The sequence below is a fragment of the Tachyglossus aculeatus genome, chromosome 2 (genome assembly GCF_015852505.1).
Source record: "Tachyglossus aculeatus isolate mTacAcu1 chromosome 2, mTacAcu1.pri, whole genome shotgun sequence".
NCBI classification, from domain to species: domain Eukaryota; kingdom Metazoa; phylum Chordata; class Mammalia; order Monotremata; family Tachyglossidae; genus Tachyglossus; species Tachyglossus aculeatus.
Genome location: NC_052067.1, coordinates 37,624,966 through 37,643,513, shown reverse-complemented (window position 1 = coordinate 37,643,513; position 18,548 = coordinate 37,624,966). Strand labels below are relative to the sequence as shown.

Genomic DNA, 18,548 nt, shown 5'->3' with positions numbered 1-18,548 from the left:
AGGTAGAAAATTAATCTGACCCACGGTATAAGTCCACTGTCTGTTTTAATTTGTTTGAGGAGTCGACAGGATTTACAAATCTCATGCAACACTTTGGCTGGCCGTCAGAAAAATGGGAATAGTGAATAGTTTTCAATGAGAGAATGGGTGCGGTACAGAAAGTGACGCTTTTTTCTGCTGCCGAACAGATAAAAGGTGAGTTATTTATATCACACCAGCCGAGTAAGGTACTGACAAGCCTGAGACACTTTTCCCGTTTCAAAAAAACATAACATTCACACACAGACACTCACACGTAACTTCAGTTCAAAGATTAAAAAAAAATGGTAAAACTTACTGGAAAGAAAAGAACATTGGTGGGGCTGAATTTTCCATCTTGTCCCATAAGAAGCTTCTTTAAAACACCATTTACCACCTACGGATTACCCGATAATGAAGGTGCATCCACTGGACCAATTCCATCTTGCCCAAAAGCCTGGGGTGATTGAAAGTCAGTCGGTCAACGGTATTTATGGGAGCACCCACCACGAGGAGCAGTGTGGCCTAGTGGAAAGAGCATGGGCTTTGGAGTCAGAGGTCATGGGTTCAAATCCCGGCTCCGCCAATTGTCAGCTGTGTGACTTTGGGCAAGTCACTGAACTTCTCTGTGCCTGAGTTCCCTCATCTGTAAAATGGGGATTAAGACTGTGAGCCCCCCGTGGGACAACCTGATCGCCTTGTATCCTCCCCAGCGCTTAGAACGGTGCTTGGCACATAGTAAGCGCTTAATAAATGCCATTATTATTATTATTATTATTATTATTATTATGTGAAGAGCACTGTTCTAAGCATTTTAGATGGGCTTCTGGCTTAGGTCATCAAGGTAGGTATACCACACTCCTTCAATAGCAGGCTCCGCCAGCCAACTGTCCTGAAATTCTGGCTCCTAAAATACCTAACCAAGATTCTCCTTGTGGCAGTGTAAACCAGTTATTTCTCGTCGGTATTTGGGAAGGATGCAGACAAAAAGAAGAATATTCTTCTTTTTTTTTTTTCAATCTACCCTTCTAACAACTTTCCCCGGTCTAGGTATTTTGCATCGCTGAAAAAAAGAAAAAAAAAATGAAAACTGCACTTCAAAGGCAGGAAGATCAGAGAGGTATAAATATCCTTTTATTGGTTTTCACAAAATATTATATGCAGTCCCACCTGTGGGTGAGAGAATGGACTCATAAATTCCCTACGTTCTTTGTTTCTCTTCCTTAGGCAGATTATAACTGGGATGGGTTTCAGGAAACTGCGATAATGGGTGGGGGTGATTCAGATAGGCTAATCTGGCCACAGAGAGAGGCTTGCCATAGATTCCCAAATGGCCCTCCAGAAAGGTGGAAATATCGTTCATAAAGATGGAACCCAGAACCCAGGAGACCCAGGAAGGGGTCTCTTGCTCCTCAAGTGCCCTTGTGTGACATTAAACTCTGTCACGGATGCCCCTCAAAAAACATTTTGATGAGCTGCCTGGTTCTCCAGTTTACCTAAGACTGGACAGATTCGTTTGCGCTATCATGAAAAAAATCAGGTGCTCTTTGTTTCATCCACTAAGCTGGCTCTCAAAAGAAATGAAACTCACTATTCACGACGTATTTTTGATGAACTTGTAGTCCTTTCGGGTCACCAATTCCTCCTAGATGGCTACGGGTGGCTTTGTCAAACAGATCGCCAAGCCCTTCCTCATAGGTTCTGATCACGGGTTCCAGACAACTCCAGAGAAACCATGGGGAAAAACTGGGAGCGTGAAGAATCCTAACTTTCCCTTACCGTATTTTGCAGGCTGGGAAAAATAGAAAGAGGAGGCGGTGACCTCTTCCTCAGCCCAGCCCACCAGCTCTGAGAGCCACCGCTAGCCTCACACCAGAGGGTCTGGTTCTTCCAGAAATCAGAGGTGCTGGGCCTGCCAGCAGCCAAAAACATCTCCTCAATGATCTGTCCCCTACCTCTGATCCTCCAAAAATTGAGGGGTCGAGTGACATTCAAAAGTCTAGTGATATTCCTTATCCAAGAGGCAATGTCTGTCTCCCTCTTGAGACTCTCCCAATCCCCAGGTTTGGATCACTACCCAAAGAGAACTTTTGACGGCATCAATGGACTTCTAAGTTGATATCCACTGGTTAGGTATTCTCTAAGGAACACTGTTTCTAAGAAGAGATTACCTGACACCAGATTTTCAAACACACGGTCCCATCCAGGCATCTACACGGCAATCCCCGAAAAGCGTGTTGGGAATACCTGTGAGGTTTTTCCGGCAAGAAGCCACCACTGCCCGTGGACTAAGTCAAAGGTGCTTAATGGGGCTAAGTACCTTGAGGGCAACAGGCCAATAGATAGGCTATCACCACACTTAATGGAAATCTAAATACAAATGGCATTTGTCCATTAAAATATTAAAAAGTGAATTTGGCAGTGCATCTGGCTACAGCTTTTATCCAGTATTTCTGTCCTATATAAAAATCTATGTCTACTTCTTGCTTCTCTAGTTTCACCAAACTGTTTTTTCATCTTTCTGACATTCCTTGCTAAGAGGAATACAAGAAGTGTCTCATTCTATACCCATCACCAGTAATTCTCACTTTTTACTGAGCATTTTCACTCTTCCTTTTTTTCAAAAAAACCCCAAAATACCCAGCCTGTTTCTTATTAGTCAGCAAGTGCCCACCGAGTAACCACAGGGTGCGAAAGGCTGTACTGGGAACTTAAATGAGTTGCATGACAAACATACAATCAATATAAAAATGTGCCTATAGATAGAATATAGCGGCTCTCCACCGCAATCGGGTGGGGCGGGGGTCCAAGCCAGGCTGCACTGTGATAGCTTGTCCTTTCAGATACTTTATTACTGTTAATGCTTTGGCAACGGTCACTGAAAACACATCAACTACATGATTTATTGCAACAACAACAAGAAACCACCGTCTGTCTCTTTAATATTTACTGACATACTTGGGCTTATTCTCCTACGGTGAAGAAATTAATGATATCCAATTAGCTCTGTCTCTCAGCTGACCCTGAACGGAAAGCAGCCAGAGTTTTCTAGACTACCCAGCTGGAGCGGTGCTCTAGGACCAGACTGTTTTCAGTCAGAGTAGAAAAAGATGGATTTTACTAACGCTGCCCATCCCGGTGGAATGACTAAATACGATGCGACAGGCGGCTTCACCACGCTTGCTTTCAAAGACAAGAAGAGTCGAGAGGACACGGCATCTCAGTAAATGCCGTAATTATAATCCCCGGAATACCACGGGGCATTTCAGAAAAGGAGGATTAATTATTACAAAGTGGAAAGACGGACAGGGGCCAGATTTCACACCTCCTACAAGCAGGTCCTTTCACAAGATCATGCCACGTCCTTTGCTGAGATTTATACTAATAAAATAGAATGACGATGAAAATAACGCAACCGAAAAAGTGATCGCGGAGATGGGGACTTCCCACAGAAGCGGCACTTTATATATATTTCACTACACTTGCAATGAAAGCAACTTCACCTCCAGAAAACTGGTGTCAGTAACAGCTAGGCTAACAGCAGGCTCAAACCCCAGAAGCTGAAGTATCAGTCACATCTGGTGTTCTTTAAAACCTAAAGTGCTGGGTAGCAAATGCAGAGAGTTTTACTGTCAAAACTCTAGACTGTTTGCTCGTTGTAGGTAGGGAATGTGTCTGTTATTACCGTTAAATTGTACTCTCCCAAGCGCTTAGTACAGCGCTCTGTGCACAGTAAGGGCTCAATAAATAGGACTGACATTGAGAATACTGGGAGAACCCAGGAGAAGTACGGTTCTAAGGGTGAACTATTCAGGCTCTGAAGGCCTCCTGGCAATAATGGGTACAACTTTTGCATGACTCTGGGGCTCCTCAGTAGAAGCATTTTATTGCTTTAATTAGGGGGTAAGGCCTCTAACTTTGTGGAGGCACACAATGCCTACATTTCTGCCTGACAACCTGCCCGTCTCTGATGGTGGGTGGCAATCTTTCCCAAAAGCTTTAAGATGGGCAGGCCTGTCTTTGAGAGTCTGAGGCCACATTTACAGCCCCTGCAACAGAAACCCGTTTTAAGTGGACTGCGCTTTCCTAGGAGGTTGCCAGATTTCAGTTTAGGGAATACGGGCACCAGGGTGTCAACTGATTCCGCCGACTCTTCCCGGGGGAAGACTGTACAGCACTCAAATCTGGGACTACGGTGTGCATCCTCCTGGCAGTGCTTTCTATGAAACGGGACAACGCGATGGAACAAGGACAATCAGGCTTTACGGGATATTTGGTCATCCTGCTTTCATCTGACTTTCACTGGAGAAAGAGGTGAGTCAAACAGCCGTTCAATTTGCTCCACAACGGAGGATGGATGGGATCTGGCCAAACCCTGTGATTGCCAGTCCAGATTATCCCTACAGTGATCTGAATCCCCAAGGAGGACGCTACCGGTCGATACTACTGCCAACGGCCTTGGATTACGGAGACTCAGAACTGCTCCGGATTATTTAGCTTTAATAGAAGGTTTATACCTAGACCGGAGGGCGGACCTACATCCACGCGGGCAGATTTTGAGAGAACGTAGGAACTGCTCCTCTTCTCCCTTCTGATTTTGAATCAGCACGGCCTTCCCAGACTTTCCCGGCGTGGGGCTTCGGCCTGTACAAGGAGGAGCAGGAGAAGCGACGTGGCTCAGTGGAAAGAGCACAGGTCTGGGAGCCCGAGGACCTGGGTTCTAATGCTGTCTCTGCCAATTGCTTGCAGTGTGTTATACCGTACTCTTCCAAGCGCTTAGTACAGTGCTCTGCACACCTAAGTGCTCAAAAAATACAACTGACTGACTGGTTTTGGCCAAGCCACTTAACTTCTCTATGCCTCAATTCTCCTGTCCTCCCTCCTGCTTAGACTGTGAGCCCCATGTGGGACAGGGACTGTACCTCTTCAGTGCTTAGAACAATGCTTGATATGTAGTAAGCGCTTAGCAAAAACCACACACCAAAAAATTTGCTCTCTCTTTCCCGGAGTAGTAGCATGGGACAGACAGTGCAACTCAAAAACAGACTTCTATCATTCACTCTGCATTATAAAGCCCCGGGGATGAAAAATATTTTTTTTTAATTGGTTTGTGCGATCCGAAGAATCAAGTGCATTTCTTTTTGTATTTGCTGCAGAGTGGACTCTAATTCTGAGGACTGCCCCAAACGATCACCCTTCTCAATCCACAAGAGTCAGATCCCCAGCACTCAGACCCTTCACTCTCTGTACATAAACTGAAGGGAAGTTGGGAAAAAAAATAAGAAGAAAAGAACAGAGAAATGCACCGGGGAGGATAATAATAGGATAATATAGACTATTGTGTCTACCAAGAAGACAATGAAAAGGAAATTGAAATTATATCGGGAAAAAAGCTGAGTTGCTGAGAACAATGGCTATTTTAGCAACGACAGGAGCAGCTAATCCTCTTTACATTTAAAACCACTGGGCGTAAGAGTATGTCCTACGAAATGACACTGAAATGAAATGCGCTGTTCACAAATCAATCCATTCTGATTCCTTGTTTAACTCTGTGGATATTGTACTAAATTGGTGACGGTTTCGTGAAAACGAAACACAGGAATCAATGCGTTGGGGATTTAAACGAATTTTTTTCAGAATCAGACGGATTCAAAAACTTGTTTGGCCGTGGTTCAGTCCGGTCTTTCGGGGTGTCATATTTTGGTCAGAGTGTAATGTGATCCATCTAAGGATCCCACTTCTCAAGGCCCAATATACTGGAAGGCCAAACACCGTATCTTTCCCTGATACTTAATGATGGCATCTGTTAAGCCCTTACTACGTGCAAAGCACTGTTCCAAGCACTGGGGAGGATACAAGGTGATCAGGTTGTCCCACGTGGGGCTCACAGTCTTAATCCCCATTTTACAGATGAGGTAACTAAGGCACAGAGAAGTTAAGTGACTTGCCCAAGGTCACACAGCTGACAATTGGTGGAGACGGGATTTGAACACATGACCTCTGACTCCCAAGCCCGGGCTCTTCCCATTGAGCCACGCTGCTCCTCTAATCATACTTCAGATGATTATTCAGAAAATGCCGCCAACATATGGACAAAGTAACCATTTTTTAGACCGATCACACAGGCTGCCCACCAAACAGCATTCCTCAAGGTCACGTTTTTAATAAATAAAATTTGAGAAAATTTGAGTGGGTCCAAATGGATCGGTGAATCCTGTGAATTGTTTCCAAAACAACGGCAACACGATTTGCCTCCCCTTGCGGTCCCTTCTTTACTGTTTTAGAGCTAACATCCTGAATGAGGCTTCAGCTACCAGGTGTCTGAATTACTAATTGGGGCCAGATTCTCTACAACATCACGATTTTCCCCCAGCTCACACTACCTTTAAATTATATCTCCCTGGGGAAGCAGCGTGGCTCGGTGGAAAAAGCCCGGGCTTTGGAGTCAGAGGTTAGGGGTTCAAATCCCGGCTCCGCCACTTGTCAGCTGTGTGACTTTGGGAAAGTCACGTCTCTGTGCCTCAGTTCCCTCATCTGTAAAATGGGGATTAAGACTGTGAGCCCCCGGTGGGACAACATGATCACCTTGTAACCTCCCCAGCGCTTAGAACAGTGCTTTGCCCATCGTAAGCGCTTAATAAATGCCATTATTATTATTATTATTATTATTATTGCAGGGAAAAAAAAATAAAAATTCTTCATGCCCGATGATCCTTTCTCTATGCTCAGGGAACCTGTGCCACCCACTGTGCTAAAGGTGAAGCGCCAAAACTCCCTGCCCCTCCCTACCAATCTGGTAATGACTGCTTACTGTGTGCAAAGCACTGTACTAAATACCTAGGAGAGTACAACAGTTGGTAGACAAATTTGCAGGCTACAATCCCTAACCTACGATCTACAGTCCTTAATTTCATCTTCTTAGCCTGCAAAAATTTCAAATGACTTGTCACGTCCTCTTGTACCTTGCAGGGGCTCAAGGAGGGCGACAGGCCTCCTCCTCCTACAACGGCACTGCAATGGACTCATCTTTGGGGAGAAGGAGCAAAGCAACGACACCGGGATGATCCTGAATATAACGGACAGTTGACGGCCCAACTTTCCCGGGACGTTTCGTTCACCCACTTGAAAGAGGGCTCCGAAAGAAAGGTGAGTCTAATAGCTGGCTGATCGATTTGCTAAAAGCGGCGCGGCTCAGTGGAAAGAACCCGGGCTTTGGAGTCAGAGGTCATGGGTTCAAATCCCGGCTCCGCCAATTGTCAGCTGTGTGACTGGGCAACTCGCTTAACTTCTCCGTGCCCCAGTGACTTCATCTGTAAAATGGGGATTAAGGCTGTGAGCCCCCCTTGGGACAATCTGATCACCTTGTACCCTCCACAGCGCTTAGAACAGTGCTTTGCACCTAGTAAGCGCTTAATAAACGGCATTATTATTATTACGTCTCCAGGGAAGGGTGGTTCCAGACAAACCCTGGGGGTCCGGGGTCTTAGATGTGGAGTTCCAAGGACAGCTAAACCATCAGAGGTGCCGGGGTCGAGCGCAGATGCGTGTCCAAAAAGACACGTTTAGGAATGAGACATTTTAGAATGAGACGTAAACCTCACCAGACCCACATCTCTCGCCAACTTCAAACACTGCCTCTCCTCTGAGCCGACGATCTCGGTTGCCTTTCTTTATCTCCACCGACTCAATCCTTTTCCAATTCCTCTCTCCTGAGCGGATCAGACTCCTTATGACCCCCAACTTCACCTTGAGGGGGGGAATACAAAGAGCACCGCTCCCTAACGGGAAAACCACAGGATGGGAAGTCGGGAGACGGGCAGTCTCATCTCTGCCCCGCCATTTCCCCGCGGTGTAATTTTGGGCAAGTCACTCCTCCGGGCCTCAGTTTCCCCGAGGTAAAATGGGGATGGGATACCTGCCCTCCCTCCCCCTTGGGCTGTGTGAGCCAATAAAGGGTAGGAACTGTGTCTGACCTGATGACAAAGTCTCTACCCCAGCGCTTGGCACATAGTAAGCACTTGACTTATCCCACACCTCTTGGGACTCCAATAAGGCCCGTTGTTTTCCATGCCCTGTTCCCACCCGGCTGCTAAATGGCCGGGATTGCAGGAGCGTTACTGGGACTGCTGGAGCGTTACTGGGACGCTGGGACTGGGACTGGGACCGGGGGACAACCCGGTCACCTTGTATCACCCCTCCGGCGCTTAGGACAGTGCTTAGCACAGAGTAAGCGCTTAACAAATGTCATTATTATTATTATCATCATTATTCCGAAGGGCTGCGGGTCCTGATGGAGGGCAGCAGGAAACTGTTGGAGGCCTGCGGGGCCTGGTGGCGGGGTACGGGGGGGGCCCGGGGGAAGGTCGGTTGCAGGCGCCCGGCAGGGCCCAGGGAACGCCTGCCCACCCCAACCACCGGGCGGGCGGGCACGGAGAGGGCACGGACGGGGGCACGGGGCGGGCGGGGAGGGCACGGAGGGGGCACGGAGAGGGGGGAACGGAGAGGGGACGGGGCGGGCGGGGAGGGCGCGGGGAGGGCACAGGGCGGGCACGGAGAGGGCACAGCGCAGACAGGAAGGGCACGCAGAGGAGGAGAACGGAGAGGGCGGGCACGGAGAGGGCGAAAGGGGGGCACGGAGAGGGCACAGGGCGGACGGGGAGGGCTCGGAGGGGGGGGGCACGGGGAGGGCGGAGAGGGAACAGGGCGGATAGGGAGGGCACGGGGAGGGTGGGCACGGGGGGGCAGAAGGAAGGGGGGCAGAAAGAGGGCACAGGGCGGACAGGGAGGGCTCGGGGGGGGGCACGGGGAGGGCGGAGAGGAAACAGGGCGGATAGGGAGGGCACGGAGGGGGGGCACGGGGAGGGTGGGCGCGGGGGGGGCAGAAGGAAGGGGGGCAGAAAGAGGGCACAGGGCGGACAGGGAGGGCTCGGGGGGGGGCACGGGGAGGGCGGAGAGGGAACAGGGCGGATAGGGAGGGCACGGAGGGGGGGCACGGGGAGGGTGGGCACGGGGGGGCAGAAGGAAGGGGGGCAGAAAGAGGGCACAGGGCGGACAGGGAGGGCTCGGGGGGGGCACGGGGAGGGCGGAGAGGGAACAGGGCGGATAGGGAGGGCACGGAGGGGGGGGCACGGGGAGGGTGGGCGCGGGGGGGCAGAAGGAAGGGGGGCAGAAAGAGGGCACAGGGCGGACAGGGAGGGCTCGGGGGGGGGGCACGGGGAGGGCGGAGAGGGAACAGGGCTGATAGGGAGGGCACGGAGGGGGGGCACGGGGAGGGTGGGCGCGGGGGGGGCAGAAGGAAGGGGGGCAGAAAGAGGGCACAGGGAGGGCGGGCGGGGACACGGAGAGGGTGGGCTCGGGGGAGGCACAGGGCGGAAGGGGGGCACAGGGAGGGCCGGGGGGCACAGGGCGGGGACACGGAGGGGGGGGGCACGGAGAGGGCACAGGGCGGGCACGGGGGGGGGGGGGCACAGGGCGGGCACCGGGGGCACGGGACGGCCGGGCGGAGGGCGCGGAGAGGGGGGGCGCGGGAGGGGCACAGGGAGGGCGGAGGAGCACGGAGGGGGGGCACGGAGAGGGCACAGGGCGCGCGCGGGGTGTTCTCGTGTGTGTGTGTGTGTGTGTGTGTGTGTGTGTGTCCGTCCAGCCAGCCAGCCAGTCAGTCAGCCCATCGCACGTACTGAGCGCTTACTGTGCGCGGAGCACTGTACTAAGCGCTGCTCGGGAAGGGCAAGTTGGACTGGGGCGGGGGGGGGGGGGGCGTCCTCACCATCCTCCGGGGCGACGCGCGCGCGCGCGGGGACCGACCCTCGGCCGGCCGGGCGGGCGGCGCCGGGTGATGACGTCAGGGGGAGGAGGCGCGGCGCGGCGCGCGAGGATGACGCAGCGCGGCCCGCCCAGGCGTGGCGCGCGCGGGCGGCGCAGGCGCGGCGTGGGTCGCGCGGCCGAGGCGGGCCTGTGGCGCGCGGGCCCCCCCCCCGGCCGTCATGGCGGCGGTGGCGCTGAGCGAGGCGGAGAAGGTGTTCATCGTGCACGGCGTCCAGGTCAGACCGGCCCCCCCCTCAGCCCGCCTCCCTCTCTTCAGACACACTTAGTCGTCCGAATCACGGCCTGTGTGAAGCGCCTACTAATGTGCCCAGCGCCCCTCTAAGCGCTGGGGAGGTTACAGGGCCCACAGTCTTCGTCCCCATTTTACACAGGAGGGAACTGAGGCGCAGGGAATAATAATGATAATGATGATGATGATGATGGCGTTTATTAAGCGCCTACTCTGTGCAAAGCAACGTTCTAAGCGCTGGGGAGGTTACAAGGCCCACGGGGGGCCCGCGGTCTTCATCCCCATTTTACACATGAGGGAACTGAGGCACAGAGAATAATGATAATGATAATAATGATGATGATGATGATGATGATGATGATGGCGTTTATTAAGCGCCTGCTATGTGCAAAGCACCGTTCATAAGCGCTGGGGAGGTTACAAGGCCCACAGGGGGCCCACGGTCTTCATCCCCATTTTACACATGAGGGAACTGAGGCCCAGAGAATAATGATAATAATAATAATGATGATGATGATGATGGCGTTTATTAAGCGCCTGCTATGTGCAAAGCACCGCTCTAAGCGCTGGGGAGGTTACAGGACCCACGGGGGGCCCACAGTCTTCATCCCCATTTTACACATGAGGGAACTGAGGCCCAGAGAATAATGATAATAATAATAATGATGATGATGATGATGATGATGGCGTTTATTAAGCGCCTGCTATGTGCAAAGCACCGCTCTAAGCGCTGGGGAGGTTACAGGGCCCACAGGGGGCCCACGGTCTTCATCCCCATTTTACACATGAGGGAACTGAGGCACAGAGAATAATAATAATAATAATACTAAAAATAATAGCGTTTATTAAGCGCCTACTATGTGCAAAGCACCGTTCTCAGCGCTGGGGAGGTTACAGGGCGATCAGGTGATCCCACGGGGGGGCTCACAGTCTTCATCCCCATTTTACAGGTGAGGCAACCGAGGCACAGAGAATAATAACAATAGTAGTGATGGCGTTTATCAAGTGTCTACTAAGTGCAAAGCACTTCTCTAAGCGCTGGGGAGGTTACAGGGTGATCAGGTGGTTCCACGGGGGCCCACAGTTTTCATCCCCATTTTACACATGAGGCAACCGAGGCATAGAGAATAATAACGGTGATAGTGATGGCGTTTATCAGGCGCCTACTATGTGCAAAGCACCGCTCTAAGCGCTGAGGAGGTTGCAGGGTGATCAGGTGGTCCCCCGGGGGGCTCACAGTCCTCATCCCCGTTTTACACATGAGGGAACTGAGGCACAGAGAATAATAATAATAATGGCATTTATTAAGCGCCTACTATGTGCAAAGCACCGTTCCAAGCGCTGGGGAGGTTAAGGGCCCACAGGGGGGTGGGGGGGCACAGTCTTCATCCCCATTTTACACATGAGGCAACTGAGGCACAGAGAATAATAATAATAATGGTGGCATTTATTAAGCCCCTACTATGTGCAAAGCACCGTTCTAAGCGCTGGGGAGGTTACAAGGCGATCAGGTGGTCCCACAGGGGGGCCCACAGTCTTCATCCCCATTTTACACATGAGGGAACTGAGGCACAGAGAATAATAATAATAATAATGATGACGTTTATTAAGCTCTTGCTATGTGCAAAGCACCGTTCCAAGCGCTGGGGAGGTTACAGGGCCCACGGGGGGGGGGGGGGGGCCACAATCTTCATCCCCATTTTACACATGAGGGAACTGAGGCCCAGAGAATAATAATAATAATAATAATGGCATTTATTAAGCGCTTACTATGTGCAAAGCACCGTTCTAAGCGCTGGGGAGATTACAGGGTGATCAGGTGGGCCCACGGGGGGCTCACAGTCTTCATCCCCATTTTACAGATGAGGGAACTGAGGCGCAGAGAATAATAATAATAATAATGGCATTTATTAAGCGCCTACTATGTGCAAAGCACCGTTCCAAGCGCTGGGGAGGTTACTGGGCCCACCGGGGGGGGGCCCAAAGTCTTCATCCCCGTTTTACACATGAGGGAACTGAGGCACAGAGAATAATAATAATGATGGCATTTATTAAGCGTTTACTATGTGCAAAGCACTGTGCTAAACGCTGGGGAGATTACAGGGTGATCAGGGTGTCCCACGGGGGGCTCACAGTCCACATCCCCATTTTACAGGTGAGGGAGCTGAGGCCCAGAGAACAATAATAATAATGGCATTATTAAGCGCCTACTATGTGCAAAGCACCGTTCTAAGGGCTGGGGAGGTTACAGGGTGATCAGGTGGTCCCACGGGGGGCTCACAGTCTTCATCCCCATTTTACAGATGAGGGAACTGAGGCACAGATAATAATAATAATGGCGTTTATCAAGCGCCTACTATGTGCAAAGCACCGTTCTAAGCGCTGGGGAGATTGCAGGGTGATCAGGTTGCCCCACGGGGGGCTCACAGTCCTCATCCCCATTTTACAGATGAGGCAACCGAGGCACAGAGAATAATAACAATGATAATGATGGCGTTTATCAAGCCCCTACTATGTGCAAAGCACCGTTCTAAGCACTGGGGAGGTTACAGGGCGATCAGGTGGTCCCACGGGGGGCTCACAGTCCTCATCCCCATTTTACACATGAGGCAACCGAGGCACAGAGAATAATAGCAATGATAATGATGGCGTTTATCAAGCACCTACTATGTGCCAAGCACCGGTCTAAGCACTGGGGAGGTTACAAGGCGATTAGGTGGTCCCACGGGGGCCTCACAGTCTTCATCCCCATTTTACAGATGAGGGAACTGAGGCACAGAGAATAATAATAATGATAATGGCATTTATTAAGCACCTACTAGGTGCAAATCACTGTTCTAAGCACTGCGAGATCTTTTAGACTGTGAGCCCACTGTTGGGTAGGGACTGTCTCTATATGTTGCCAACTTGTACTTCCCAAGCGCTTAGTACAGTGCTCTGCACACAGTAAGCGCTCAATAAATACGATTGATTGGGGAGGTTACAAGGCGATCAGGTGGTCCCACGGGGGGCCCACAGTCTTCACTCCCCATTTTACACATGTGGCAGCTGAGGCACAGACAATAATAATAATGATGGTGGCATTTATTAAGCCCTTACTATGTGCAAAGCACCATTCTAAGCGCTGGGGAGGTTACAGGGTGATCAGGTGGTCCCACAGGGGGCTCACAGTCTTCATCCCCATTTTACAGATGAGGGAACTGAGGCGCAGAAAACAATAATAATAATGGCATTATTAAGCGCCTACTATGTGCAAAGCACCGTTCTAAGCGCTGGGGAGGTTACAAGGCGATCAGGTGGTCCCACGGGGGGCTCACAGTCTTCATCCCCATTTTACAGATGAGGGAACCGAGGCACAGATAATAATAATAATGGCGTTTATCAAGCGCCTACTATGTGCAAAGCACCGTTCTAAGCGCTGGGGAGGTTACAGGGTGATCAGGTGGTCCCACGGGGGGCTCACAGTCTTCATCCCCATTTGACAGATGAGGGAACTGAGGCACAGAGAATAATAACAATAATAATGATGGCGTTTATCAAGCACCTAATATGTGCAAAGCCCTGTTCTAAGCGCTGGGGAGGTTACAGGGTGATCAGGTGGTACCACGGGGGGCTCACAGTCTTCATCCCCATTTTACAGGTGAGGGAACTGAGGCACAGAGAATAATAATAATAATAATAACATTTATTAAGCACCTACTATGTGCAAAGCACCATTCTAAGCGTTGAGGAGGTTACAAGGTGATCAGGTTGTCCCACGGGAGGCTCACAGTCTTCATTCCCCATTTTACACATGAGGGAACCGAGGCCCAGAGAATAATAATAATAATAATGATGGCGTTTATTAAGTGCCTGCGATGTGCAAAGCACTGTTCTAAGCACTAGAGAGGTTACAAGGTGATCAGGTTGTCCCACAGGGGGCTCACAGTCTTCGTCCCCATTTTCCAGATGAGGGAACCGAGGCCCAGAGAAGTGAAGTGACTTGCCCAAAGTCACACAGCTGACAATTGGCGGAGTCGGGATTTGAACCCGTGATCTCTGACTCCAAAGCCCGGGCTCTTTCTACTGAGCCACGCTGCTTCTCATCCCCCATCACCCCCCTCACCCACCCCACAGCATTTGGGTCTACTTCATCATCATCATCATAATGGCATTTGTTAATAACAATAGTAGTAAGTGCATTTATTAAGTACCTACTATGTGCAAAGCACTGTTCTAAGCGCTGGGGAGGTTACAAGGTGATCAGGTGGTCCCCCGGGGGGCTCACAGTCTTCATCCCCATTTTACAGATGAGGCAACTGAAGCACAGAGAATAATAATAATAATAATGATGGCATTTGTTAAGCGCTTACTACTACTGCTAATAATAATGATGATGGCATTTATTAAGCACCTACTATGTGCAAAGCACTGTTCTAAGCACTGGGGAGGTTACAAGGTGATCAGGTGGTCCCACGGGGGGCTCACAGTCTTGATTCCCATTTTACAGATGAGGCAACTGAGGCACAGAGAATAATAATAATAATAATGATGGCATTTATTAAGCGCTTACTAATAATAATGATGATGGCATTTATTAAGTGCTTACTAATAATAATGATGATGGCATTTATTAAGCACTTACTACTAATAATAATGATGATGACATTTATTAAGCACTTACTAATAATAATGATGATGATGGCATTTATTAAGCGCTTACTATGTGCAAAGCACGGCTCTAAGCACTGGGGAGGTTACAAGGTGATCAGGTGGTCCCACGGAGGGGGGGCTCACAGTCTTCATCCCCATTTTACAGATGAGGGAACGGAGGCACAGAGAAGTGAAGTGAATTGCCTAAAGCCACACAGCTGACAATTGGCGGAGCCTGGATTTGAACCCATGACCTCTGACTCCAAAGCCCGGGCTCTTTCCACTGAGCCAAGCTGCTTCTCAATAATAGTGGCATTTGTTAAGCGCTTACTGTGTGCAAAGCACTGCTCTAAGCGCTGGGGAAGTTCCAAGGTGATCAGGTTGCCCCATGGGGGACTCACAGTCTTCATCCCCATTTTACAGATGAGGGAACTGAGGCCCAGAGAAGTGAAGTGACTCGCCCCAAGTCGCCCAGCTGACAAGTAGCGGAGCCGGGATTTGAACCCATGACCTCCGACTCCAAAGCCCGGGCTCTTTCCACTGAGCCACGCTGCTTCTCACAAAGCCCTGCTTAGGACAGGGCTTGGCACGTAGTAAGCGCTTAACAGACGCCGTTATTATTTTTGTTATTAAGCGCTTTGGAGAGGACGGTACGGCAGGGTAAACAGACACCTTCCTGGAAATGCAGCTTGGCCTAATGGATGGAGCTCGGACCTGCCATTCAGAAGGACCTAATTCGTTCGTTCATTCATTGTTATATTTATTGAGCGCTTACTGTGTGTAGAGCACTGTACTAAGCGCTTGGGAGAGGACAGTACAGCAGAATAAACAGGCACCTTCCCCGAGATGCAGCTCCGACCTGCCAGTCAGAGGGACCTGGATTCCTTCGTTCATTCAGTTATATTTATTGAGCGCTTACTGTGTGAGGAGCACTGTACTGAGCGCTTGGGAGAGTACGCTATAGCAATAAACGGACGCATTCCCTGCCCACAATGAGCTTACAGTCTAGAGGACTGTAATTGGATGGTCTGATCTCGGACCTGCCAGTCAGAAGGACCTGGATTCCTTCGTTCATTCGGTTATATTTATTGAGCGCTTACTGTGTGAGGAGCACTGTACTGAGCGCTTGGGAGAGGACGCTATAGCAATAAACGGACGCATTCCCTGCCCACAATGAGCTTACAGTCTAGAGGACTGTAATTGGATGGTCTGATCTCGGACCTGCCAGTCAGAAGGACCTGGATTCCTTCGTTCATTCAGTTATATTTATTGAGCGCTTACTGTGTGTGGAGCACTGTACTGAGCGCTTGGGAGAGTACGCTATAGCAATAAACGGACACATTCCCTGCCCACAATGAGCTTACAGTCTAGAGGACTGTAATTGGAGGGTCTGATCTCGGACCTGCCAGTCAGAAGGACCTGGATTCCTTCGTTCATTCAGTTATATTTATTGAGCGCTTACTGTGTGAGGAGCACTGTACTGAGCGCTTGGGAGAGTACACTATAGCAATAAACGGACGCATTCCCTGCCCACAATGAGCTTACAGTCTAGAGGACTGTAATTGGATGGTCTGATCTCGGACCTGCCAGTCAGAAGGACCTGGATTCCTTCGTTCATTCAGTTATAGTTATTGAGCGCTTACTGTGTGAGGAGCACTGTACTGATCGCTTGGGAGAGGACGCTATAACAATAAACAGACGCATTCCCTGCCCACAATGAGCTTACAGTCTAGAGGACTCTAATTGGATGGTCTGATCTCGGACCTGCCAGTCAGAAGGACCTGGATTCCTTCGTTCATTCAGTTATATTTATTGAGCGCTTACTGTGTGTGGAGCACTGTACTGAGCGCTTGGGAGAGTACACTATAGCAATAAATGGACGCATTCCCTGCCTACAATGAGCTTACAGTCTAGAGGACTGTAATTGGATGGTCTGATCTCGGACTTGCCAGTCAGAAGGACCTGGATTCCTTCGTTCATTCAGTTATATTTATTGAGCGCTTACTGTGTGAGGAGCACTGTACTGATCGCTTGGGAGAGGACGCTATAACAATAAACAGACGCATTCCCTGCCCACAATGAGCTTACAGTCTAGAGGACTGTAATTGGATGGTCTGATCTCGGACCTGCCAGTCAGAAGGACCTGGATTCCTTCGTTCATTCAGTTATATTTATTGAGCGCTTACTGTGTGTGGAGCACTGTACTGAGCGCTTGGGAGAGTACGCTATAGCAATAAACGGACACATTCCCTGCCCACAATGAGCGTACAGTCTAGAGGACTGTAATTGGAGGGTCAGATCCCGACTCTGCCGCTCATCTGCTGTGTGACCTTAGGCAAGTCACTTCCCTGTGCCCCACTGACCTCATCTGTAAAATGGGGATTAAGGCTGTGAGCCCTTTTGGGGCCGTGGGCTGCGTCCAACCTGATTACCTTCTATTTTCAGACTGTGAGCCCACCGTTGGGTAGGGACCGTCTCTATATGTTGCCAACTTGTACTTCCCAAGCGCTTAGTACAGTGCTCTGCACACAGTAAGCGCTCAATAAATACGGTTGATGATGATGATATCTACCCCAGCGTTTAGAACAGTGCCATGCCCATCGTAAGCGCTTAACGCATAACCATAAAAAAGTGCTTGCAGTTTTAGAAGGTTCATTTCATTTGATCATTTATTGAGCGCTCACTGTGTGCAGAGCACTGTACTAAGGTCCTTGGCCTTTAGGGAACGTGTTTGCCAACTCTTAAATTACACTCTCGGTTCCAAACGTAGTAAGCGCTCAATAAATACGACTGATGGAGCCAGCTTTGCCGATTGGCGATATCGTAAGCTGGAGAGACAATAACACCCCTGCATTCCCTTGAGCCCCATCTCAAAGCATTTATGTGGATATTGTCTTATTTTCTTCCCTTCCCTGCGAGGTAGGGAGAAAGAGGTGTGGCCGTAGAGTATTTTTAATGGTATTTGTTGTGCTTACTACGTGCCAAGCACTTCGCTAAGCACTGTGGTAGAGACGAGATCATCAAGTTGGACACGGTCCCTGTCCCGCATGGGCTCACAACTTTAATCCCAATAATAATAATAATGATAATAATAATAATAATAATAATAATAATGGCATTTGTCAAGTGCCTACTATGTGCCAAGCCCTGTTCTAAGCGCTGGCGGGGGATACAAGGTGATCAGGTGGTCCTCCACCCACCTGTTTATTGACCCTTTCATAGAACTGTAGCAGATTAGCGAGGCACAATTTCCCCTCACAGAGGCCATGTGGTTTTTCCCACAGTGTTTGTCTGAGCTCCCTGAGCTTAAACTTAATTATCTATGGTATCAAGTGGCCTGGTGTAGAAGTGACACTCACCCGTTCGGTCATGCAGGGTTTCTGTTTGGACACACATTTTTTTTTTTTTTATGTGGTTCTGCAAATTAGTGCTTTCTAGCAGTCACCAAAGTCATTTGGTTGGTTTTTTCCTCTTTTTTTCAGCTAGCTCTTTTAGTTTCTCCCTAAATGGGGTGTGCATTTTTTTTTTTCACTCTCCTTCTCTAAGATTAAATATCCTCAACTTTGGTCACTATCGTAGCGTGGTTCTCTCGCACATAACACACAGCTCCGGTCCCTGATCTGGTCCTCTGACAAGACTTAAATCCCAAATTATCACCTTTGCTTTTTGTGGGGGCTTCAGGACTGTCCATTCATCCCCCCCTTCTCCCCCAACAAAAAAACCCCATTATCCTACTTAAAATAAATAGTATCGGTGTAAGAGGAGAATATTTTACTTTGACTTTTTCCCACTTCTGCATTTACCGGTTTCCCGGTTTGCGGGGCTGTAATCTTTCCTCATCATT

At 49.8% G+C, this 18,548-nt stretch overlaps 2 protein-coding genes across 7 annotated transcripts in view; one reads left to right on the top strand and one right to left on the bottom strand.

The window, feature by feature from the left end:
• ZDHHC3 (zinc finger DHHC-type palmitoyltransferase 3) overlaps positions 1-9,820 on the bottom strand; it is a 56,278-nt gene extending 46,458 nt beyond the window's left edge. For 3 of the 6 annotated variants that reach the window (XM_038765980.1, XM_038765943.1, XM_038765962.1), the window contains exon 1: positions 338-494. The gene's annotated coding sequence lies outside the window, so the exon portion shown is untranslated. Of the gene's footprint in view, positions 1-337; positions 495-7,619; positions 7,761-9,784 lie in introns of those variants that run through there. The other 3 variants (XM_038765952.1, XM_038765971.1, XM_038765990.1) reach the window with 3 other exon arrangements.
• Positions 9,821-9,996: 176 nt separating this feature from the next.
• The window catches only part of EXOSC7 (exosome component 7), a 47,386-nt gene continuing 38,834 nt past the window's right edge, over positions 9,997-18,548 (top strand). The window contains exon 1 of the mRNA XM_038768548.1: positions 9,997-10,058. Coding sequence (XP_038624476.1) covers positions 10,002-10,058 — 57 coding nt within the window. The 5' untranslated portion in view covers positions 9,997-10,001. The remainder of the gene's footprint in view (positions 10,059-18,548) is intronic.